This window comes from Leuresthes tenuis, unplaced genomic scaffold (genome assembly GCF_036924035.1).
Source record: "Leuresthes tenuis unplaced genomic scaffold, fLeuTen1.0.hap1 SCAF_18, whole genome shotgun sequence".
Taxonomy (NCBI): domain Eukaryota; kingdom Metazoa; phylum Chordata; class Actinopteri; order Atheriniformes; family Atherinopsidae; genus Leuresthes; species Leuresthes tenuis.
Genome location: NW_027325372.1, coordinates 16,919,266 through 16,938,848, shown reverse-complemented (window position 1 = coordinate 16,938,848; position 19,583 = coordinate 16,919,266). Strand labels below are relative to the sequence as shown.

The 19,583-nt window shown below is 41.7% G+C and overlaps 2 protein-coding genes across 2 annotated transcripts; both read left to right on the top strand.

The window, feature by feature from the left end:
- The first annotated feature begins 2,057 nt into the window (after positions 1–2,057).
- On the top strand, positions 2,058–3,439 carry hoxa13a (homeobox A13a). Its single transcript, XM_072370425.1, has 2 exons — positions 2,058–2,709; positions 3,192–3,439. The coding sequence occupies exons 1-2, from the start codon at positions 2,058–2,060 to the stop codon at positions 3,437–3,439; spliced, it is 900 nt and encodes a 299-aa protein (XP_072226526.1).
- A 9,216-nt stretch (positions 3,440–12,655) lies between these two features.
- Positions 12,656–14,686, top strand: hoxa11a (homeobox A11a). The gene is made up of 2 exons (XM_072370428.1): positions 12,656–13,325; positions 14,176–14,686. Exons 1-2 carry the CDS (start codon positions 12,656–12,658, stop codon positions 14,406–14,408), a joined length of 903 nt encoding a protein of 300 aa, XP_072226529.1. The 3' UTR covers positions 14,409–14,686.
- Positions 14,687–19,583: the final 4,897 nt, after the last annotated feature.

Sequence of the window (19,583 nt, the reverse complement as noted above, 5' to 3'; positions counted from 1 at the left end):
GACTCAAAATAAATGACACCCAAAACATAACAACACGAAGCAAGCGAGCTACAATTTCGGGTTTTGTCGCTACAACGCTCTCTGTCCTTTGAATGTGAGTAAGCAAAACCATTTTCAGTCGATCGCTGTTTGCTCTGCCTTTTTTAAAGTGCCAATAGCCCCGCAACGTCACATAGTTGTGGTTCAGAACATTCCTGTTTAAAACTTAAAGACGCTTTCAGTGTTGACAGTTGATCAATCTATTTGATTTAAGGCTAGATTTTGTTGGCGTTAAATATTAGGTTGCGATTTACTGGTGTTCAAATTGACCAAATGAGATGGAATAATACTTTTTTTTCTATTAAACAAAGTGGGAATCAAACGTCTAAATCCACGAGTGGCACGCACGTGAGCAGTAGCTTCTTTTTGGAAGGTTTTTTAAAATTATTTTTAAGATATAATGGCTGTTAACAACAACTATACAACTATAGGCCCAAACTCCTGCTGGACTTTGAAGCTGAACACAAATTCAGTGAAAGTGCCACCACGTTAATTTTCCCTCAGTGGAATAGACTTGGAGCCACTGGCCATAAACAAAAAAAAAAGCACACACACACATACACTTGCTCTGTCTCTCTGTCTGTTTCTCTCTCACACACACGCACCACACCACACCACACGTCTATTCCGACCCCCCTCCTCTTCAGGGATCAAAATCATTTTCACACTTATCTGTCAAAAACACCTCCACAAATAAAAATGAAAAAGGAAAATAAAAAAAAGAAACACACACAACAGCCTTCAGTTTAGGTTTCCAACGCTGGGGCGCAAAGTTAACGCATGGAGCAAGGAGAAGCAGCCACAGACGAGCTGGTGAGAGAAGACGGTGGAGAAAACAAAATGATAGTAAAACTTAATGTCCTCCAATAGCTTTCATTGGGACAGGAATTCTCACCCTCCTTCCGCTCTTTTCAAGAGCTCAGACGGGGCCCTTCAACGCCTGAATAGTCTGACAGGCTGGATGGCTAGACAACAACTTTCAACTTGACCTTGGCCTCCAGCCGCGTCTTCCTCTTATGTAAAGCACTTCCAAGTCCAGAGCTGTTTTTTTGACTTTGCATGTTGTAAACAGGTCGGAAGGCGAGTGGCTGGATGGTTCTCATTAAAATTTGGCCTTATATCAGATTTTGGGTAATTTGTTTGACCTTAAACTCGCATGGTGATAGTGACGTGAGACTCCATTTACGGGCCTTTTTTTTTTCCAGAATTGATTATTTGTTGGAATTTCATAACTTTCATGGACTCCGATGCTTTTCCACAGTATTCTGCGCCACATAGAATACCGCGCGGATATGCACGATCAAGTAAAGCGTACATACGCTGCTTATGCATTGGCGGGCGATAAAAAAAACGTGTGTAATTGGATGTAGATCGTGTACAATGCTAAAATGCGACATACTTTCTACTTATGTTTTCAGAAACACAATCTTATATTGTGTGTATGTCGTTTAGTAATACCCTGTTCCTGCAGCATGGAAGACAAAGAGGGTCGGTTTGCATAAAGGCCACAGGACTATGCTTATTAATCCTCTGTAAATTGCGGAGTTAGAGCAGTTTCTTTTTTCAAATATTTAAGTTTTTTCAAATAATCGACTCTCAATTGAACATTAGATGCATTTTAAGTGAATATTGACCATTTTTAGCATTTTAAATTTTGAAATATATCAGAAAATACACACAGAAACCTCGTTTCATGTCTACCACACTTATTATAGATAATAATAAAAAAAAAAAACCCACTATCCACTACAACTAAATCAGAAAAATCAAACGTTAAATCCTTTGATAGGAACCATCACCTTACTTCGCCGCATTTTTCTCCATTTAATTATCTGCTGATGTTTACCGTCCTCTTTGCATAGCCTGATCACATGACAATGTCTGGACCAATAACATCACCAGCCCTGTGCTCTTGTGCGCGTCAGAGTGGCTTTACTCCCTGAGAAGCAGTATCTCCTGTTTTCAGTCTCTGGGCTTTTTAAAAAAGAGGCAGAAGCTTCAATGTTGGATGCCGTGCTATGACAACGTCACTGCTCCTCCGTCCTCGCTGGGTCGACCCGTCGGTGATGTTTCTGTACGACAACGGCGGCGGTTCCGATGAAGTGAGCAAGAACATGGAGGGTTTTGCTGGTGGCAACTTTGCTGCGAACCAGTGCAGGAATCTGATGGCGCACCCCGCATCCCTGGCACCCAGCACGGCTTACTCTTCGAGCGACATGCCCACCTCCGGTATGGGCGAGTCGGTGAAACAGTGCAGCCCCTGCTCCGCGGCCCAGAATTCATCCAGCGCGTCCTTGCCTTATGGTTACTTCGGTTACCCGTGCAGAATGTCGCATCACAGCAGCATCAAGTCGTGCGGAGCGCAGCCCCCCTCAGCTTATGGCGAGAAATACATGGACACGTCCGCCTCGGGCGACGATTACACCTCTCGGGCAAAGGAATTTGCTTTCTATCCAACTTACCCGTCGGGCCCATACCAACCTGTTCCCAGTTACCTGGACGTTCCTGTCGTGCCTACAATCAGTGCGCCGTCAGAGGCCAGGCACGAGTCCCTGCTGCCTATGGAGAGCTATCAACCGTGGGCTCTCGCTCCCAACGGCTGGAACAGCCAGGTTTACTGCGCCAAGGAGCAGCCTCAGCCTGGACACATGTGGAAATCCTCCATGCCAGGTAGGCTAATCCCTCCGAATACCCCTTTTGCATGGAAAGTTTGACTTGTTTGCGTGTTAATCTACAGGGTGTGAAACCAGCAGACCAAATACCAGAAATACATGAGGAGTTGCCTGTTATGAATAAGGGATTATACAGGAAATCATTTTAAAATTATTTGCTTAAAAGTGGAAAACACAAAATCCCCAAATGCGTACATCCCTTCTTTTTCCAATTTAGAAACCTAAAACATTGTTGTAATTACTATTTTTCAAATTACTCATCTGTTATTGTCCCAACTTTCCCCAGATATTTTTTTTTTTAGGAATTGAACGCATCATTCCATAAGCAAATCTAGGAATGTCTGATTCTAACTAGAAACAAGTATAAACGTCACTCCTCATGTTTTTATTTCTCCGGGAAAGAAGAATAGTGAGAGGGTCATAACGTGAGACCACATGTAGGGAGACAGATTCTGACATCTCCTTTTCTCTCTTTGTCAGACGCAGCGTCTCATGCCGGCGGAGACTCCGGCTCTTATCGACGTGGGAGAAAGAAACGCGTGCCATACACCAAGGTGCAACTGAAGGAACTCGAACGCGAGTACGCCGCCAATAAATTTATCACGAAAGACAAAAGGAGGAGGATATCTGCCCAGACCAACCTGTCCGAGAGGCAGGTCACGATATGGTTTCAAAACAGACGCGTCAAGGAGAAGAAAATTGTCAACAAATTGAAAACGATCAGCTAGTTCATTTTTATTATGTGGACAAATTCAGCGGGAGTTACTTCTACACGCTGACACGCGCGCGCGTTTGGACGCATGGAAACGGGACAAGAAACTCCTTACTGACTGAACATTATTCAAATGTATGTAGGCAAATGATTTTCCGGAGCCTCTGGAACAAACTTTCCGGGGCCTGTGAAGGCCGGACCCTCCGTTTCCTGCCACTTGTTGTTAAATATTGTTCAAGTACTCAAGTGGGAGAGAAGAGAAAATATACAGTATAGCTGCCGTATGTGTGACATTTTTTTCCCTTCCTTCTGGAATGCTCAGTCTCAAAACAGGAAAAATGACCCCAGCCCAGAGAGACGTGCGCCACCGAGCTACACCTTTATCTGTAACAAAAGCGATAAATGGAAGATACACAAAATGTTTTGGATTCGGACCTTGGGAATGTTAAATATTAATCAACCCCGGCTTCCTTTTAAAACCTAGTCACGTGCTTAGCTTGTATGAAGTTTAGTCTTATCATTATGAATCTGTGCTCTCATTCATATCCAGTCCATTGTGCAATTCTTATTGTAATGCTTAGATAATCATCCAGGACACGTGTTCATAGCTCATCAATCATAGCTTTTATAATGTGTGCGTATTCTTGTGGTTGTATATAAGTCTATAAATATATATTAAAAAAACAAAAAAAAAAAGGTAAATTGCAGCATGATATCCATGTTGTGTGTGAGTCCAGTGTGTCAAAGTCCGTTCCAATAAAATATGGACTTGGTTGAATTTTTCTCTAAGTCATGGTGAAGATGGATCTTTTTCATGGATTCTTATATCATCTGTATTTGATTATAACCCCTGCAGCTTAATGTAGCCTGATGCAACAAATGACACTTCCAACTTTGTATGAATTGCGTGCACTCGTTCCATGCGCACACTTTAGGTTTTCTAAGCAAACTGTCTGGTAGCAGAGCTTGTTGTAAACTTTATCCAGAGACGCTTCTTAGAAATTCTGTCTGACTTTTCCAATAATTGATATATATATATATATATATATCTTAAAACGCTTCATGTCGGGGGAAGAGGGAATGAATTTGAGGCTGCTTTGTGCTGAAATATGGGCAGACGTCGCCATCTAGCGGCCGCTTTGTAACATACGCCAGTGGCGTGTCAGCAGTCATACACCCCATTCAAAGCTTAAAGTCAACTTAATAATGATAATAAAAATACTTCTACAATTACTCTACAATAACTACTGCTAATACTGATAATAGTTTGACCATTAGGTAATTTTTTTTGCCTTGGATTCTGACAAAAACGAGTCGTATGAACACACGCAATTAACACAAGAACTGAAATCTCATTTGTTTTTATTCAGAACATAAAAACACAACAAAAGCAACACTATTAAAATCTTCCCGTCCCTCCCTCCCTGTGACGCCACACTCTAAACAATCCTCTTAATTATTACATTTTTAAATCGACATTAACTTCGCCAAAGTGAACCTGTAATCATGACTCAAATTAAAGCAATTAGGAATTATAGGAGCTATAGGTATGTTTGAAAAATGTTCTCCTAAAAAATAAAATAATATCCATTTATTATCTAGATCCATCTATGAAACGGTCCTGGGGCTTTATTCTGTTTAGTATTACCTCTTGTAAATAGTTCCAGGATGAGCTTCTTTGCTCTGAATTGATCAGTTTGACACTATTGTTGATCCAAATTATTATTATTATCTCTTCGATAAAATTTAGATATTTAGTAATAAAAAAACTTAGAATTTAGTAGAACATTTGAGTAGATTTAAAAGGAGAAAGTGATATGCGTGATATAGACGTATCCACGTGCCACTTGACGCATTTTTAAACAGTTGATCCAAGTCTAAACGTACCGAACTTTAATCAGAAATATTATGATTGCTTTTTCGTTTTTTTTTAAGGTGGCGTTTATGTTTGAATTTAAAAGAATTGTGTCCTTACGGCTGTGCGTCTCAATGAGGACTTTGCGTCGTTTCTTGCACTTGGTCGCAGTGTGTGTGTGTTTGCGTCTTTTCTTCTAATAATAATAATAAATATAGATACGTTTAGATTTTTCTTATTTTCTTTTTGACTGAAAGTAACCGACAAATGCCCACCCTGCCTGTCTGATAAAGCTGCCAGACGTTGTTCGGTTGGTCAGGACGGGAAATCAGGCACGAAACCAAATCCGTTCCTGCTTCCAGCCGTGAGGCTCACACACCTGGTGATGTGACCGTTTCTGATCCACGTCGCAAGGATCGGCAGCTTCACACATTCGCACAGATTTACATCTTAACATTCGACAATTTTGTACTAAAAATTTCGAAGGTTTTACACGCAGTTATCGAAAAAATAAATCACTTTCTCGTTTTAAATTCTTTAGATCTAGATAAGAGAAATACTGCGTTAATAATAACGATATTATTCAGTCACAAGCCTGCTTCTTTACAATAATATGTGTTGTGTTCATAAATTAGAACATTAAAAATCGCAAAGCGTTTACTGTCTATCTGGACTTTATTTTTATTGGTTAAATGTCCCGTTTTCTATCCTATTTTTCTGTTTTGCGTTTCATCTCACGTGTTCCCTCTGATGGGAGAGTTTCACTCACTAGTAGAAGCCCGAGTAAAAACACTCCATATTGACAACAACTTTCTCTGGGCTGCTTTGGTGAATATTTTCAAAAGACAAGACTGGTCCGATATTTCGTGCGTGTGACGTGGCCATGTGAAAATGCTCGTCCGCGAGCACGTACTCTGACGTTGAAACGACGGGACGAGCACGTGTTAAATATAGCGCTCAGAGATGGGAGAGACGGAGCGATGTGTGCCTGCCCAGTCCAAAGGAAATAGGGGAGGAAAGTGGAAGCGGAAGCGCCTTGCGGAAGTGACGTATCCCTAAACTGGGTGGCTTATTGGCTGCGAGGCAGCAGAGCAGCATCTTATTGGTTCAACCAGAACCAAAACAAGCCTTGCAAGTCCCGCCTACGTCCTGAAATGTGTGAGTTTGGAGCTCTCAGCACGAGGCTCCGCCTCTCCCTCCCATCGCCTTTGATTGGACAGACTCTGATAGGCCAACGCACGAGGCATGGAGCAGCACCGCGTTCAATCATTGAATTCTGCTGCCACACTAAGGATGAAGTGGGAATTACAATTGGCTGCTTTAAACGAGGTCCCTGATTTCAGGACAACAAAAAAAGAAGGTAGATACTCATGTACACTTACTCATGTTGTAAATGAACGATAAAAAATGGAGTACAAAGGCCTTCTAACAATAGCAAATGGCACCTTTCTCATTATGCCATCTGATTCCATCAATCAGACAAATATCCACGCCTAAATAAATGACTATAAAGGTCAAGAACAGTCAAGAACGGACTTAAAAAACCCACGTCAGGTTAAATCTTCTGAGACTGTACAGGGTGGATTGAATCCAAGTAGAAGCTGTTTACTGACTAAACGGATCAGTGCATATAGATAATATCCGCATCTCCAGTAAGCAGAGCCGTTTGTCTCTCGCCTTCCTGTCACGAGCTGCTGATCTCCGGCAGAGCCAGAGCTGCTCTTTACATTGACCTTCGCTGTCCGTGTGTGTGTGTAATGGAGGCGAGGCCTGCAACCTTCAGTCACTCAACGGCGCAGCTCTGGTCAAGCTTGAAAGCGTGATCTTGAAGATAATCTCGTAATGCACCACAAATACCTCGGCAGACATGAGTTTATCCAAGACCGTGACAAGCGGTCAAATAGAAGCACTTGACCGAGATTATGTGAAAGCCTCCTCCATGTCCCACTCGGCGCCTGATTCATCTACAGACGGGGTTTTCCTGCCTCCTGTCACCGCACATTGTTCGACTTCGAATCTGAAGATCAAATAATGTCCTGTCTTCATTCATAAAGCCCGTAGAGACTTTAAGAAGACCGGGTTACAGTGAAAGCGGAGCTGGTTGTTTGCGTTTCAAAACACTATATCACAAACGAATTCTAAATCACACTAAAGAATCAACGTTTTCAGAAGATTTAAGGCAAATTTGCGCTTTTCTTCACGTAAGTTACACTTGGCCCTGTTGGCTTAATCCTTAACGTGTGCGTCTCCGTGGAAAAGTGTTCACGAAAAGCGACGTGTGGGGTTGAAGGAGCAGTCCAGACAATGGTTACGTATCACAGGATTACTGGTATTTCCATTTAATTTAATTTTTAAAAGCACTATAAGTGAAATCCTCAGATTTATCAGAAAGAAGCCCTGATGATGTGCTGCTCACTGCATGAAGACGGACGCTCAGCTTGGTTTTCTTTGGTCCACGAAAAACCTAAAGCAACAACAATAAAACTAAGAAAGCTTCTCAAAGAAGGTGGACGTGCAAAGGTCGAGCGGGAAATTTCGGCATACATTTTCGGTTGATTTTTATGTAGATCCGGGGATGGGAACGAAATGATACACGCCAGGATCATGATATATTTACCGTAAACGGTCCTGCTGTGTCCGCAGCCGTTACAACGCGATTTGGACAAATAAAAACACAAAAATAGACGAAATTTCTGTTTCTTGTCATTCAAAATGTATCGAAACTCCGGTGTCGGGTGTGCACATCCACACGTTAACATGTACATAGTTGCTCCCAAAGATAAAAACTGTATCAATTCTTAATTTACTCTTTTTTTTGCTGCGTTTTTTTTTCTTTGATGCAGCGGCCTTCCTTCCTAAATGTAGATTTCTGACTTATTGGAGCAAGCACAAGATTAGAAGCATTAATTGAGATTGAATATCAAAAACCTTAAATGTGCTTTTTGCTCTACACTTTCCCAAGCCATCAATTAGGACACCGATGCCTATTTTATTTGCCTAATATAATTTATGCCTATTCTTCTAACTGCAGTCAAGTACTTCTTACTCTTTCCTTGTGTAAATGTCCATTTATTCGCCGACTGAAGCCCAGTTTGTTCTTTTTGTCCAGGCGCCTCGTCTCACAGCCTCAGACAAACCCAGCAGTGTTCCTCTCCCCTGCTTTGCCAGATGTGCTCCCGTTGACCGTGGAGTTGATCGGTTTCCCTGTGTGGTCCGCCTGCAGCCGCCCGGCCTCCCCTCTGTCGTCGCCATCGCCGTCGGCTCACATTTCTGTCACCTGTGGATAAATCAGCAGTTGCTCGCTGAATCAGGTTGAAATTTATTGACATATTACAGCTTGCTCATTTAGGCAACTAAGTGCGACCTCTGATTGTTTCAAGTTTCGGTCTGATGGTTTTAGTAATCGCCAGCAACATAGCGGCTGAGCCCAGGCTGTGTCAACATATGCCATTACAATTCAAGTTCAACAACATTTCGTAGAACTATATATTTGATACTTTAAAAAAAAAAAAAGTACACACAAGTTAACACGCACGTATGTGTTTTTTATAAACTTTTTGGCTCAACAAAACAAATAATTCACCAGCTTTCGTTTTGTTTTGCAGCTACTGGCACGTTTGCGCATCCCAAAACTTTACGTCAAGTAAAGCTAAATGTGTCTTTTTTTCCTTATCTTTTCATGAATGCATGATAATGTACTTCTAAAAGTTCACATTTAGCACGTTTCTTCACTTCACGGTGCTGTCAGACCGCTTTTGTTTCCACTCCGGCCCCCTGTTCGGCGCACTATCCGAACGACAGTGTTTCCATCTTGGGATTAAGGATCTTGTCAAAAGGAGCTTTGATTCGCAGGTGTGGTGGCCCATTTTTCTGCCATAAAATGAAAACAAAAACAAGCTGTGTTAAAGCTCTGGACTTTTTCCTCTTTTTCTTCATTATACTTGAAGACTGAAACCACAGGAGATGTCTTTGCAAGAGACTGAATGCGCCCATTTAGCCTCATTTACAGCCTTTGGGCCTACCTGACGTGGCCTTAAACTGTACTTTCAGATCCTCCCCACACTTGATTGTTTACTTGTTGTCTGACGGAGTTTTATGGCACACGGATTGGGCTATCTACATGTCGGTCTCTTCTTTAGACAAAACCACTGTGCGTCTGTCGCTTTTAAGTCCGCAGATGATTTCTCCTAATCTATAGTTAAATCTTGCGTTTTTCAGGGGTTAATTTAGTAAAGTAAAAAGGTAAGTCCAGCATGTTTTTTATTCTCTTAGCCACGCCTGTACGTTAAGGCAGGAACACGTGAACATAAGCTTTGAAGGGAAACAAAATGTCCCTGAGTAAATACCCTGATTTGTCTATCTCGGTGTGCAATCTACAAAATAGCCTCTCATGGTTATTCATTACCAAACAACTCAAGTATCTGTCAGTTAAATGATAAGAATGTTTTCTTCTATTTCCAAAAAATCATCTTTTTTAAAAAAACAAAAAACATGCCAGTGTATATTGTCTTTGCATACAGCGTGTAAACGTGAACTTATTTTAGTGAGCACGTGCTACCCAACTAACATAATTGTTGCTAGTTCCATTATTTCAACCTTTTAGATATGAAAATACGACCTTGGGTTCATTTTTTCCCCCTATTGCTTACGGCTCTAGTTTCACACTATCAACCAATCTCGTAACCTAGCCTGAGTAGATGCAAAGGCAATTAATAGAACTCCATCCGGGGCACAGCGGGCCTTTTGCTCTCTGTGAAAGGACCCTCTCCCTCCCCCGAACTTGAAGTCGACCGTACAGACAAAGCTTTGGCTTTGAGAGTTTTTACACAGCACCAGACTGTCAGCTCTGATGACCAAAAACAGCTCCTCGGTGCTGGCCACAGGACCCACACAACCACTTTCTTTAAAAAAATAAAAACACGTTTGTCCTAAAATGGGACCACAGCTTTGCTTCCCCCTCTTTATAATCTTATAATCTATCTTTTCTTTTGCTTGTTTTAATCAAAATCAACAAACCCAAGATTTTTTTTGACAATGGGTTGAAGAGCAGCTTATTTAGTGTAAGAAGAAATCTTACCTTAGTTGTTTACAGACAAATGATTCTATGTTTTTGAAATTCCTCAGTCACTGGCTTTGAGTCCGCGTAGGTGGCGACTTCCTATCACGCTTGGCCAGTTTTGTGGTGTCTGTCTGGCTTGGGGAAAAAAAGCTCAGTGGAATACTATAGCAGCTATAAAAACGCAGGTCTGTGCAGAACTGGCTTTGGTTTTCCTGGGCATCCTGTCCTCAATTACAGCTTAAAAGCTTCAGCACAACTCGTAGAATTTGTCTGGATTGACTGAGAGGCGGAGCGTGTGGTCGCAAAGACACTCAACTTGTTTGTGTCCGTGCAATTTATCCAAATAAAATGGCCTGTAAGCAGGACTCTGTATTCTTTTTCCATGTTTTGATACACACACAGGGCGTTGGTTGTTGCTCGCGCAGTATTAGTGTTTGTGATATTTCAGGCTTGTGTTTCATATGTGTCACCAGGAGACCCTTGAATCCCCATATGCATGTCAGGCTGTGGGGCCAGACCAGCCGCGGCGATCTTAATCCGAGCTCAGGTCTCTCGTTCACAGCACATTAGAGTCAGGTTGCAGCCTCTCTAAAACAGGCTGCATGGTGGCCTCAGAGAAGAGCACCGCGGAATTCGCAATGTGGCATGTTTACCAAATCAAATAACAGAAATGCATTTCAGTAGAGATTCTATACATGCACTATTATAATTTGCATTCGCTGATATGGGGAGAAAACGTTTCATATACAGCTATCAGTTTATCCCATGTTAATAATATGGACATATTACGAATTTATTTGCAGATGTAACTGTAAAATGCAACTGCAGTCATTCTACAGTTCTGCAGCAAATGATCAGTTTGTAAACAATGCTGATTCCTTTGCTCGTGTACTATGTGGATTGACGCAAAAATCTAAAGAAAGAAAAAAGAGTTCCCCATGAGAGGGGAAAAATAAAAACGTATGAAACTGCTAGATAAAGTCATTCAGGCACACATGATGTAGTCTTGCGTTCTGATAGATGTCTCCTTGCAGAAGAAGGCATATTTGAATTTGACCCAAGCGTCGCGAAATAACCGTGCGTAAAAGTGGACCGGACTTCAATAATGCGAGTTTAGTTTTATTTCTTATACATTTTTACCTCTTCTGCAAGCTTTCACAGTGTCACCAAATGAAGAAGATGGCGACACATTTTAACCACCGGTTTTGGCGTATTTCCCTCAATAAGAGATGCATCTGCTATAGTATTTTCTATTGAATAACGAGTAAGTATGACAGTATTTAAATGTCTTAGTAATCTTAAGCTAACATGTAAGTCAAGTATTTAATGGTGAATGGTTTTATAGACAACAGAGACCACATAAAAGACCGCCTTAACTATAATGTCTCTGCTTTCATCAAACACGGTGGTTATGACAGATTGGTTCTAGTATTTATTTTGCTGTTTGGTCTTCAATCTCAGTTTGGGCTTGTTCTGATATCACAAGGCTTTTTTCCCGGTTGAAACATTAGCCGCTACTTTGAACATGACCCTGATAACCAAATGCCCAATCAACCAAATGTTATGTTGTAAAACCACCAAATGATGACTAAGGCATCCTTAAAAAAACAGACTTTAGGGAAAATGTCTATTCTGCGTCCTCCAGTTATCAGTGATGCTTATTTAGTTAGTTGTTGTTGTTGATATGTTTTGACAGTATGCGTTTTTTTTCCATAAATTGCATGCTTAAAAAACAATAACAAAAGAACGTTTGGAAAAATCAAGAAGACAATAAGTTTTTAAAATTTTGCAGAATATTTGACAAAATTATTTGGAAGCGCACATTTGGAAAATTCATAGGAGTATTTTGGCAAAGATTTTAATCTTTCATCTTTTTTTTTGAACAACCGCAATCTGGAAATAGTTTTTCGTTCTCGTGACTTAGCTGCATGTAAAGGAATTCATTTAAATCCGCCATGGCGATAAACCACCAATGTCAAGCTTCAGGACACACAGCAGTCATGTCTCTTACACTCCTCCACACTCTTTCTCTTTGCAGAGCATACACACCCGCAGGCACGCATGCACGCACGCACGCACGCAAGCACGCCTACGCAAACACTGAGCTTGAAAATCTGTCAATTTCTACCGCGTGGTCACGTGTCCTCCTCCTCAGAGGAGTGGATGGAGATGGCTCTCCACGTCAGCTTACGTCTCCAAATTTCTGCTTCGCGAACCTGCTTCAAAGAGGCTCGAGGCACGGCGCTTCAGAGCCATGTTCAGGGCGGTTATAGAGGAATCCAATCCCAACATAGAGTTATAGAAGTGGCTGAACTACGATGATGGATTTTGACGAGAGGGTCCCCGTCGGATCGAACATGTATTTACCCAGTTGCACTTATTATGTATCGGCGGGGGCAGATTTCTCCGGTCTTCCCTCGTTTTTATCCCAGACCCCGTCCACCCGCCCCATGACATACTCTTACTCGTCTAACCTGCCGCAGGTCCAACCAGTCAGAGAGGTGACATTCAGGGACTATGCTGCTATAGATGCATCCGGTAAATGGCCACACAGGGGGAACTTGGCCCAGTGCTACCCCAGCGCGGAGGACATGGTGCATCGGGACTGTCTGTCAGCGCAAACCGCAGTCGTGGGGGATATGTTTGGCAAAAACAGCCCCGCAGCCGCCGCTGCCGCCGCGTACCACCACCACCACCACCACCACCATACGGGCGCTGGCTCCGCTGCCACCAATTTCTACGGGAATGTGGGCAGAAACGGCGTGTTACCACAAGCCTTCGACCAGTTTTACGAGACGGCGTACGGTAACGCGTCGGAGAGCTCCTCCACGCATGCCTTCTCAGGGGACAAAACAGCGATCAAACAGCCCAGCTCTGCGCCGGAGCAAGCACCATCTTGTCGGGACAACGAGGCGAAGGAGCAGCGGGATGAAACAAGCAGCCCTGAGTTATCTTCCGGCAACAATGAGGAGAAATCCAGCAGCAGCAGTACGTATTAAAGTCAGCGCCTTGGTTATGAGAGAAAGTTTGCAATCTTGCGCGCTGCTGTTAAAAATTTTATATGCTGTTTTATAAGCATATAAGGTTTATAGAGGGCCTGTAGAGCCCCCCACCCCCAACAAAACTTTGTTATAAACTGCAGGATCACGTGTTTGGAATTGAAATTGGCCGTGAAAGACAGCAGGCCGGTGATTTTTTTTTCTGTAACACTTCCTGACGTTTCCAGAAAGCACCAAGTTATTAGGAACGTGGATTCTTGCACAGACCTGTTATTTCCATTTATTACGTACGTGCTTGTTTCACGCTTTCTTTGCGTTAAAGGAGCCCTTGCATGTAATGAGGGTGGTGCCTGTGTTTTAAGGTTTAGCACACATGAGCTTTGCTGTTAAAGCTATCGTAGGGTTTGTGTTACCACTCGTACATTTCCCCTATTATGTCCTCTATAAAACCAATATTTTCAAATAAACTGTCTCGTGCAGCACGGTCTCATTTGTTGTAGCTGTTAGTTGCTTATATTTTAAAGTGAGCTTGTTTTCATTTGCTAGAAATTGTCAAAGCCCAAGTGTATTCTCTAATGAGCCAACAGCAACTGGTCTGGTCGTATTTTCTGTGTGAAATAATATCAGTGTATATGACAGTTGAAATATCAGAATGGGAAACATGTTGCTAATGCTTTATGTAGAAGGAAATCCGCTAATGCGTAATGTGGATAACATCCAAGGCATATAAATCTTTTTTCTTACATACTTGTCAAATCAGAAATGTTTGTATTTTCTTTCTGACTGGTGTTCTTTTTTATTTTTTACTTATCTCTCATCTTTTTATTTTTACTTTCTAGGTGGGCAGAGGACGCGCAAGAAAAGGTGCCCTTATTCCAAATATCAGATCAGAGAACTTGAAAGAGAATTCTTTTTCAGCGTGTACATAAATAAGGAGAAACGGCTGCAACTGTCGCGGATGCTCAACCTCACCGACCGACAAGTAAAGATTTGGTTTCAGAACCGTCGCATGAAGGAGAAGAAACTGAACAGAGACAGATTACAATATTACACGTCCAACCCTCTGCTTTAGGAACCAGAACAACCCACGCTACAGCTCCAGTAGTCCCCTGCTGTGGGGCTGGCTACGTTTACAAACTGACTGACTCTCTCCAGTGTACTTTGTGTACCACAATGGCCGCGACAGCAGCAATAACACTGCTCAATGGTTAATTTCAAGTTCGAGGACAACTGTCCGATTATATGAAATACCTTGAACTGAGACAGTCTGTGGACTTGATTTCGCTCATACGGTCTCTGAATTGGGAAAATATAGAAACGGTTTTCTGTTCCCGCTTAGACTGTGTATTAGCGAAGGCCCGTGTTAATATTGTGAATCACAGACGCCTTGTTTATTTCCCTTTCAGGCGGGCAAAAAAAAAAAACTAAAAAAAAAAAAAAAAAAAGCTGCAGTCACCAAATGACTGCTGTAGTGTATTTTGTAATCAAATGTTATATTTGATTTTTTTTTTTGTCTGTTAAAAAGAAAAGTGGTGCATTTAGGTAAATATGAGACTTATAGGCTGATCGAATCTGTATTGGTGTGACCAAATAATGAGTCCGTACGGACGAGAATGATGTGTTTTGTTTTGTGTGCTTATTTATTTTGTAGCCACTCGTTTACTATCTCCTTTAATGCCACGGCTATCCAAGTCACTATTAAAGGCGGGCTGTTTGGAATCCATGCTGAATGTGAGTTGACCTCAAAACCATCTTTTTGTCGTCTCTCGTGTTGCCTGCAAAATGAGGGCTTACTACTCTAAATACTTAAGTCCCTGCTCTCCTTTTGATTTTCGGAGACTGTCAGTAGAGTATTGAACATGCAGGCCAAACCAGAGAGATAAGCTTGTACACCGGATCCGTGTGGAGTTGCACTGGGGTACACGCCCGATACATTCACACAGGTGTATAGCCTATTATGCGGGCCTCTTTGGTCTTATATTGATAACAGATTCTTTTTTCATGATTCGTGCTCCTTGGGTACTCGCAATATACAAAGACAAAAAAAGCTACTATTTGAAGTGTGCTGTCAGGGCAAGGCTGGTCAGGGTCATCGCATTGAATCAACTGCTTGATATGTCCAAATTGTTGTGTACTATACTATATTTCCAAATAAAAACAAATCAAACGATTACTGAAAACCGACTTACTGCTGTCATGGTTACTATATTTTTTCACATTTCTTTTTATTTTCTTTTAAAAAGCTGTGTATCCCGTGTCGACTGCTGCGCACATGTGAAACCTTTTACGCACACCAAATCAACACATTAAACACACGCTGACTGCAAAATTGTGGCAATTAAGTGTCTAAAAAAAGTGCCGAATCTTTTAAATCATGTCAAAATGAGTAAAAAATTTCCGTCATGGAGTCTAAATGAATCCACTGTAAACAGGTATTTTAAAGAGGGGATTTCTCCGTGAGAATAAAATCATGTTCCCATTGATGTGTTTCCCCAAATATTTTCAACAATATCTGACCAATCTAAAATATTTGACCTCTCTTGAAATCCATATGAAGTACATTTTTGTTTTTGAGGAACACCTTTATTTATCTAAACAACATCTACTGTTGCTAAACATTCAACTTTCCACCACTTTGTCCTCCGATTGCTTCTTTCTGAGATTCTCTCTGCGTGCATGCAAGCTGTCATTTTGCTGACTAGCTTTGGCAGCTCTCCTTCAACAGCAGGCTCTTTTGGCGAGGGTCGCCATATTTGCTGTTGTTATCACTGTGTTTATGGGAGCTGGCCGCAGCGCATTGGCGTTCATATATGACAGTCAAAAGGGCCATAAACGCGGGGAGAGAGGCTGAAGTTTATGGTTGCCTCTCTCTGCCATAGTCCGGCCTTGCCTTGCGCATCCTTTACTGCGCGCTGGAATTCCGTCCCTAATTACGGGACATCCTCTCCGTTGCTGCAGTAACGCCACCATAAAAGCTGTCTGAGAGTCTGGAGCATTTGTACAATTGGAGTGCAGTGCAATAAACTGTCTGAGACCCAAGGTTATTAACTGTGTTACCAAGGAGGCGACAGCAGCGATAGGGAGAGGACGGATTGGAAGAGCCTCTAGCTGGCTGGGTCGACTTCATTTAAGAAGCGTTTCCCCCTCGTGTGGTTTATCCACCTCAAATCAGTTTAGTGAAGACGGCTACACTGTGGATTTTGACGATCCTGCCACCGGGCGGCGCTATTGGGACCAAAGTCATGGCCTTGGGTCTTCTGCTCTCCAAGCTCACTTCAAATGAACGCAGGTAAGGCTGCCAAAGCAGCTTGGAGCTTGAATAGTTTGCACTGCGGCAAACAAATATGAGCATATACCGTCACAGAGTCATAATTTGAGTGATGAAAGGGCCGTTTTGTGTTTAGTCTCCACATTTCTTTCTGGTGCCAACTTGGTCGTGCGTTATAGAAAGTCTCCCAGAAGCCCTAATAAGGCAACACGTGTGCCAAGACTTCATGCTGCATGTGCTATTCATTTTGCTGAGCTAGACTGTTTTAATAGTTTAAGTACAGCATAGCCAGCTCGTACCTAGAGGGTTCTGCAACCCAGTCTAACCACAAACGTTTTGAATTGGGGAACGTTCTCCTTTACTAAATTGAATACGGCATAATAGGCAATGTGTTGGGCGCAAACCAAATGGAATTTATATTCCAGATACTAGTGGAACGCATCTTAAATCACATCACGTGTTTTGTTCATTCTTCTTCCTCTGCAAATCATTCGCTAAAACCTTTTGATTCACTCTCAAAACACATTGGTGTCGGTGCGTGCCAAATAGTCTTCCAAAAGTTGTTATTAAAATGGTTGATTGGATTGTGATGGGGAAGGAATGGCGTCTCCCTTTCCTTCCTGTCATTTAGCTGAACTCTGCCTTTTCGATGTCAGCTCGAGTGGCGAACGGCTTTTTTTGGACCTTAATCTGTGCGGACTGAGCCTTTCTCTCCTTTGTCTCTCGTGAAAAATAAATGCTTCCGCTGGATGTAATAAAACGCCGCATTATTGTTCATAACTGCACTCAGGACGAACATGATACGACTCAAACGGCCTCTTCGGCCACCATTATATGGGTCTGATCAAAGCCAGTGGTCAGAGTAAAGTGTTTTCAGGATATAATAGCCGGGCAGCTGTGAAAATGAAGATTTAATAGCTACAATTAATAACTGTAACACAAAGATATCGATAGGCCCTCCCATGCTACTTCAACATCGTGAAGCGTGCGGGCCAAAACAACTTAATACCCGGCACACATTATTAATGAATGTATTTAGTTTCCTTTCTGGGTCATATGTCCCACAAAGAAGGGGCTCTCTGTTTGGAAAAGTGCACAGACTTTAAAGCTCGTGTTAGTTTTTCAATGTAGTGGAAATTTTATGAAGCATTTTATGTTTTGTGTGGATGTTGCTAAAGGTGCGCACTGCTTTGTTTTTAAATCTCCACAGAAAATGCTCCTTAGTCACTCCTTTACGTCTTTTTACCTTTAAGACTGGTTATTGTATCACGTTAAGATAGTTCTAAATCACCCACAACAGACTTTATTTACTAAGATTATTTGGCATGTCTGCCTTCTCAGCCTCAGCCATTGACAGACGTCCACCCTCGGCGACGAAAAACGACAACTATTGTGCATAAACGAGCTCTCAGGGACATGTTGCTAAAGTATGACTGACCCGATTTATGAATTTCTCCCGAATCTCCTCATGTCAGTGCAACAGGCTGCAAACAAAGCTGGGGGGGGCGCGCAGACACCTGGGCTTGGTAATGGCAAGGCCGGCCAAGATTCGCTTCAACCTGGAAAAACGCAGCAGAGCGCACATGTCCAAGGACACGACGAGATAGAGGGAGAATTTTATTGTGGCTCTTATTGCCCCAAATTGGAGCGACAGGATGTCTACTTTCACGAAGGATTTTTCAGGTCTGCTTCACTTAGGCACCCAGAGACATTTCTCTCTCACACACCATCAATATTTTTGACAAATGAGCACATTTAAGTTTATATTCTGATCTTTCCTTAAATTTCTGAGATCTCTCTCTCTATCTATATATATATGTTGAAAAGGCAGATGTATACTGCAGACCACAGGAATCAAATATTGATATTGTAGTAGTAGAACAAAAGCATTTTTTAATGTCCACAATACTTCTTTCCATATCTTAAATTATGGGGTAAACAGGGAGCCATTCAAGCATTTCAAATGAACGCTCTTACTTAAAATCTACGCAAGAAAACTATGACCATGTGTTAATGTGAAATGTAAGAATACTCGCGAAAAATATAAATCAGAAAGTATCATTAAAGAGACTTGAGGTGTCAATTTCATTCCATGAAGTTACCCATTAAATGTTGTTTGAGGATTTTGATGTTTGGATCAGCGTGATGAGATCAAAACAAATATTTAATGATTTTTCCCAAATGCTTTCTTTATGTGAAGCTCCTTCTCGCGACCGTGTCTTCTACTTGTGGCAGAGATTTGATCTTTCACTTTTTGCGGTAGTTTACACGTGGGCATAGTTTTGTTTATCCTTTAATCCTTTTGGATTTTGCATAATTCAGCATTAGTTCAAACCCATTGGTTTAGTGAGATATTTTTTATGTAAGATAGGATTTACTAATAGATGTATCCTTAGAAATTTATATCAATAGTTGCAGAGATCTCTGTCAAAAAAACACATGAAGGACCAAAAAAAAAAGAGAGTGAGAGAGAGAGGGGGGGTGTTTTCATATGACCTCTATGGACTAAAATGTTCCTACTTGGTTGCTTTTAGCGAGGAAGAGCTCAAATCCTCTTAAGGCTCAAGGGTGAACCATATAAAACGGCTTTTGCCAGGTCATTTGGCCAAAGGCGAGTTCGCCCCTCAGTTAAAAAGACTTTACTATCATGGACTCCCGTGGCTCTGTTATTTTATGTCTTTGTTGGTGGGTTAGAGCAGCTCTACACTTTTAAACTTAATTTTCCACTTTTAGGCCACATCATTCCAGTGCAAAGTGGCATTTTAGTGTATTTGTGATCAAAATTGATTCTTTTGATTTGACTTTTTCCTTTTTTGTCCTCATTTCTTTCTATCAATGCCCCCATGAGCTGTTATTACTTTAGAGACTTGGTCTGTAATACATTGGATTAATCATTCTTGAGCTTGATCTGATTTGGTCGCGTGCAAATCAGTGCTTCGGTTGAAAAAATGTTTTTGAAGCTCGAACAAAGAATGTCTC

Coding starts and splice junctions, on each gene's coding strand:
- hoxa13a (XM_072370425.1), top strand. CDS start 2,058: ATGACAACGTCACTGCTCCTCCGTCCTCGCTGGGTCGACCCGTCGGTG. Junction 2,710..3,191: donor GTGGAAATCCTCCATGCCAG/GTAGGCTAATCC, acceptor TCTCTTTGTCAG/ACGCAGCGTCTCATGCCGGC.
- hoxa11a (XM_072370428.1), top strand. CDS start 12,656: ATGATGGATTTTGACGAGAGGGTCCCCGTCGGATCGAACATGTATTTA. Junction 13,326..14,175: donor GGAGAAATCCAGCAGCAGCA/GTACGTATTAAA, acceptor TTTACTTTCTAG/GTGGGCAGAGGACGCGCAAG.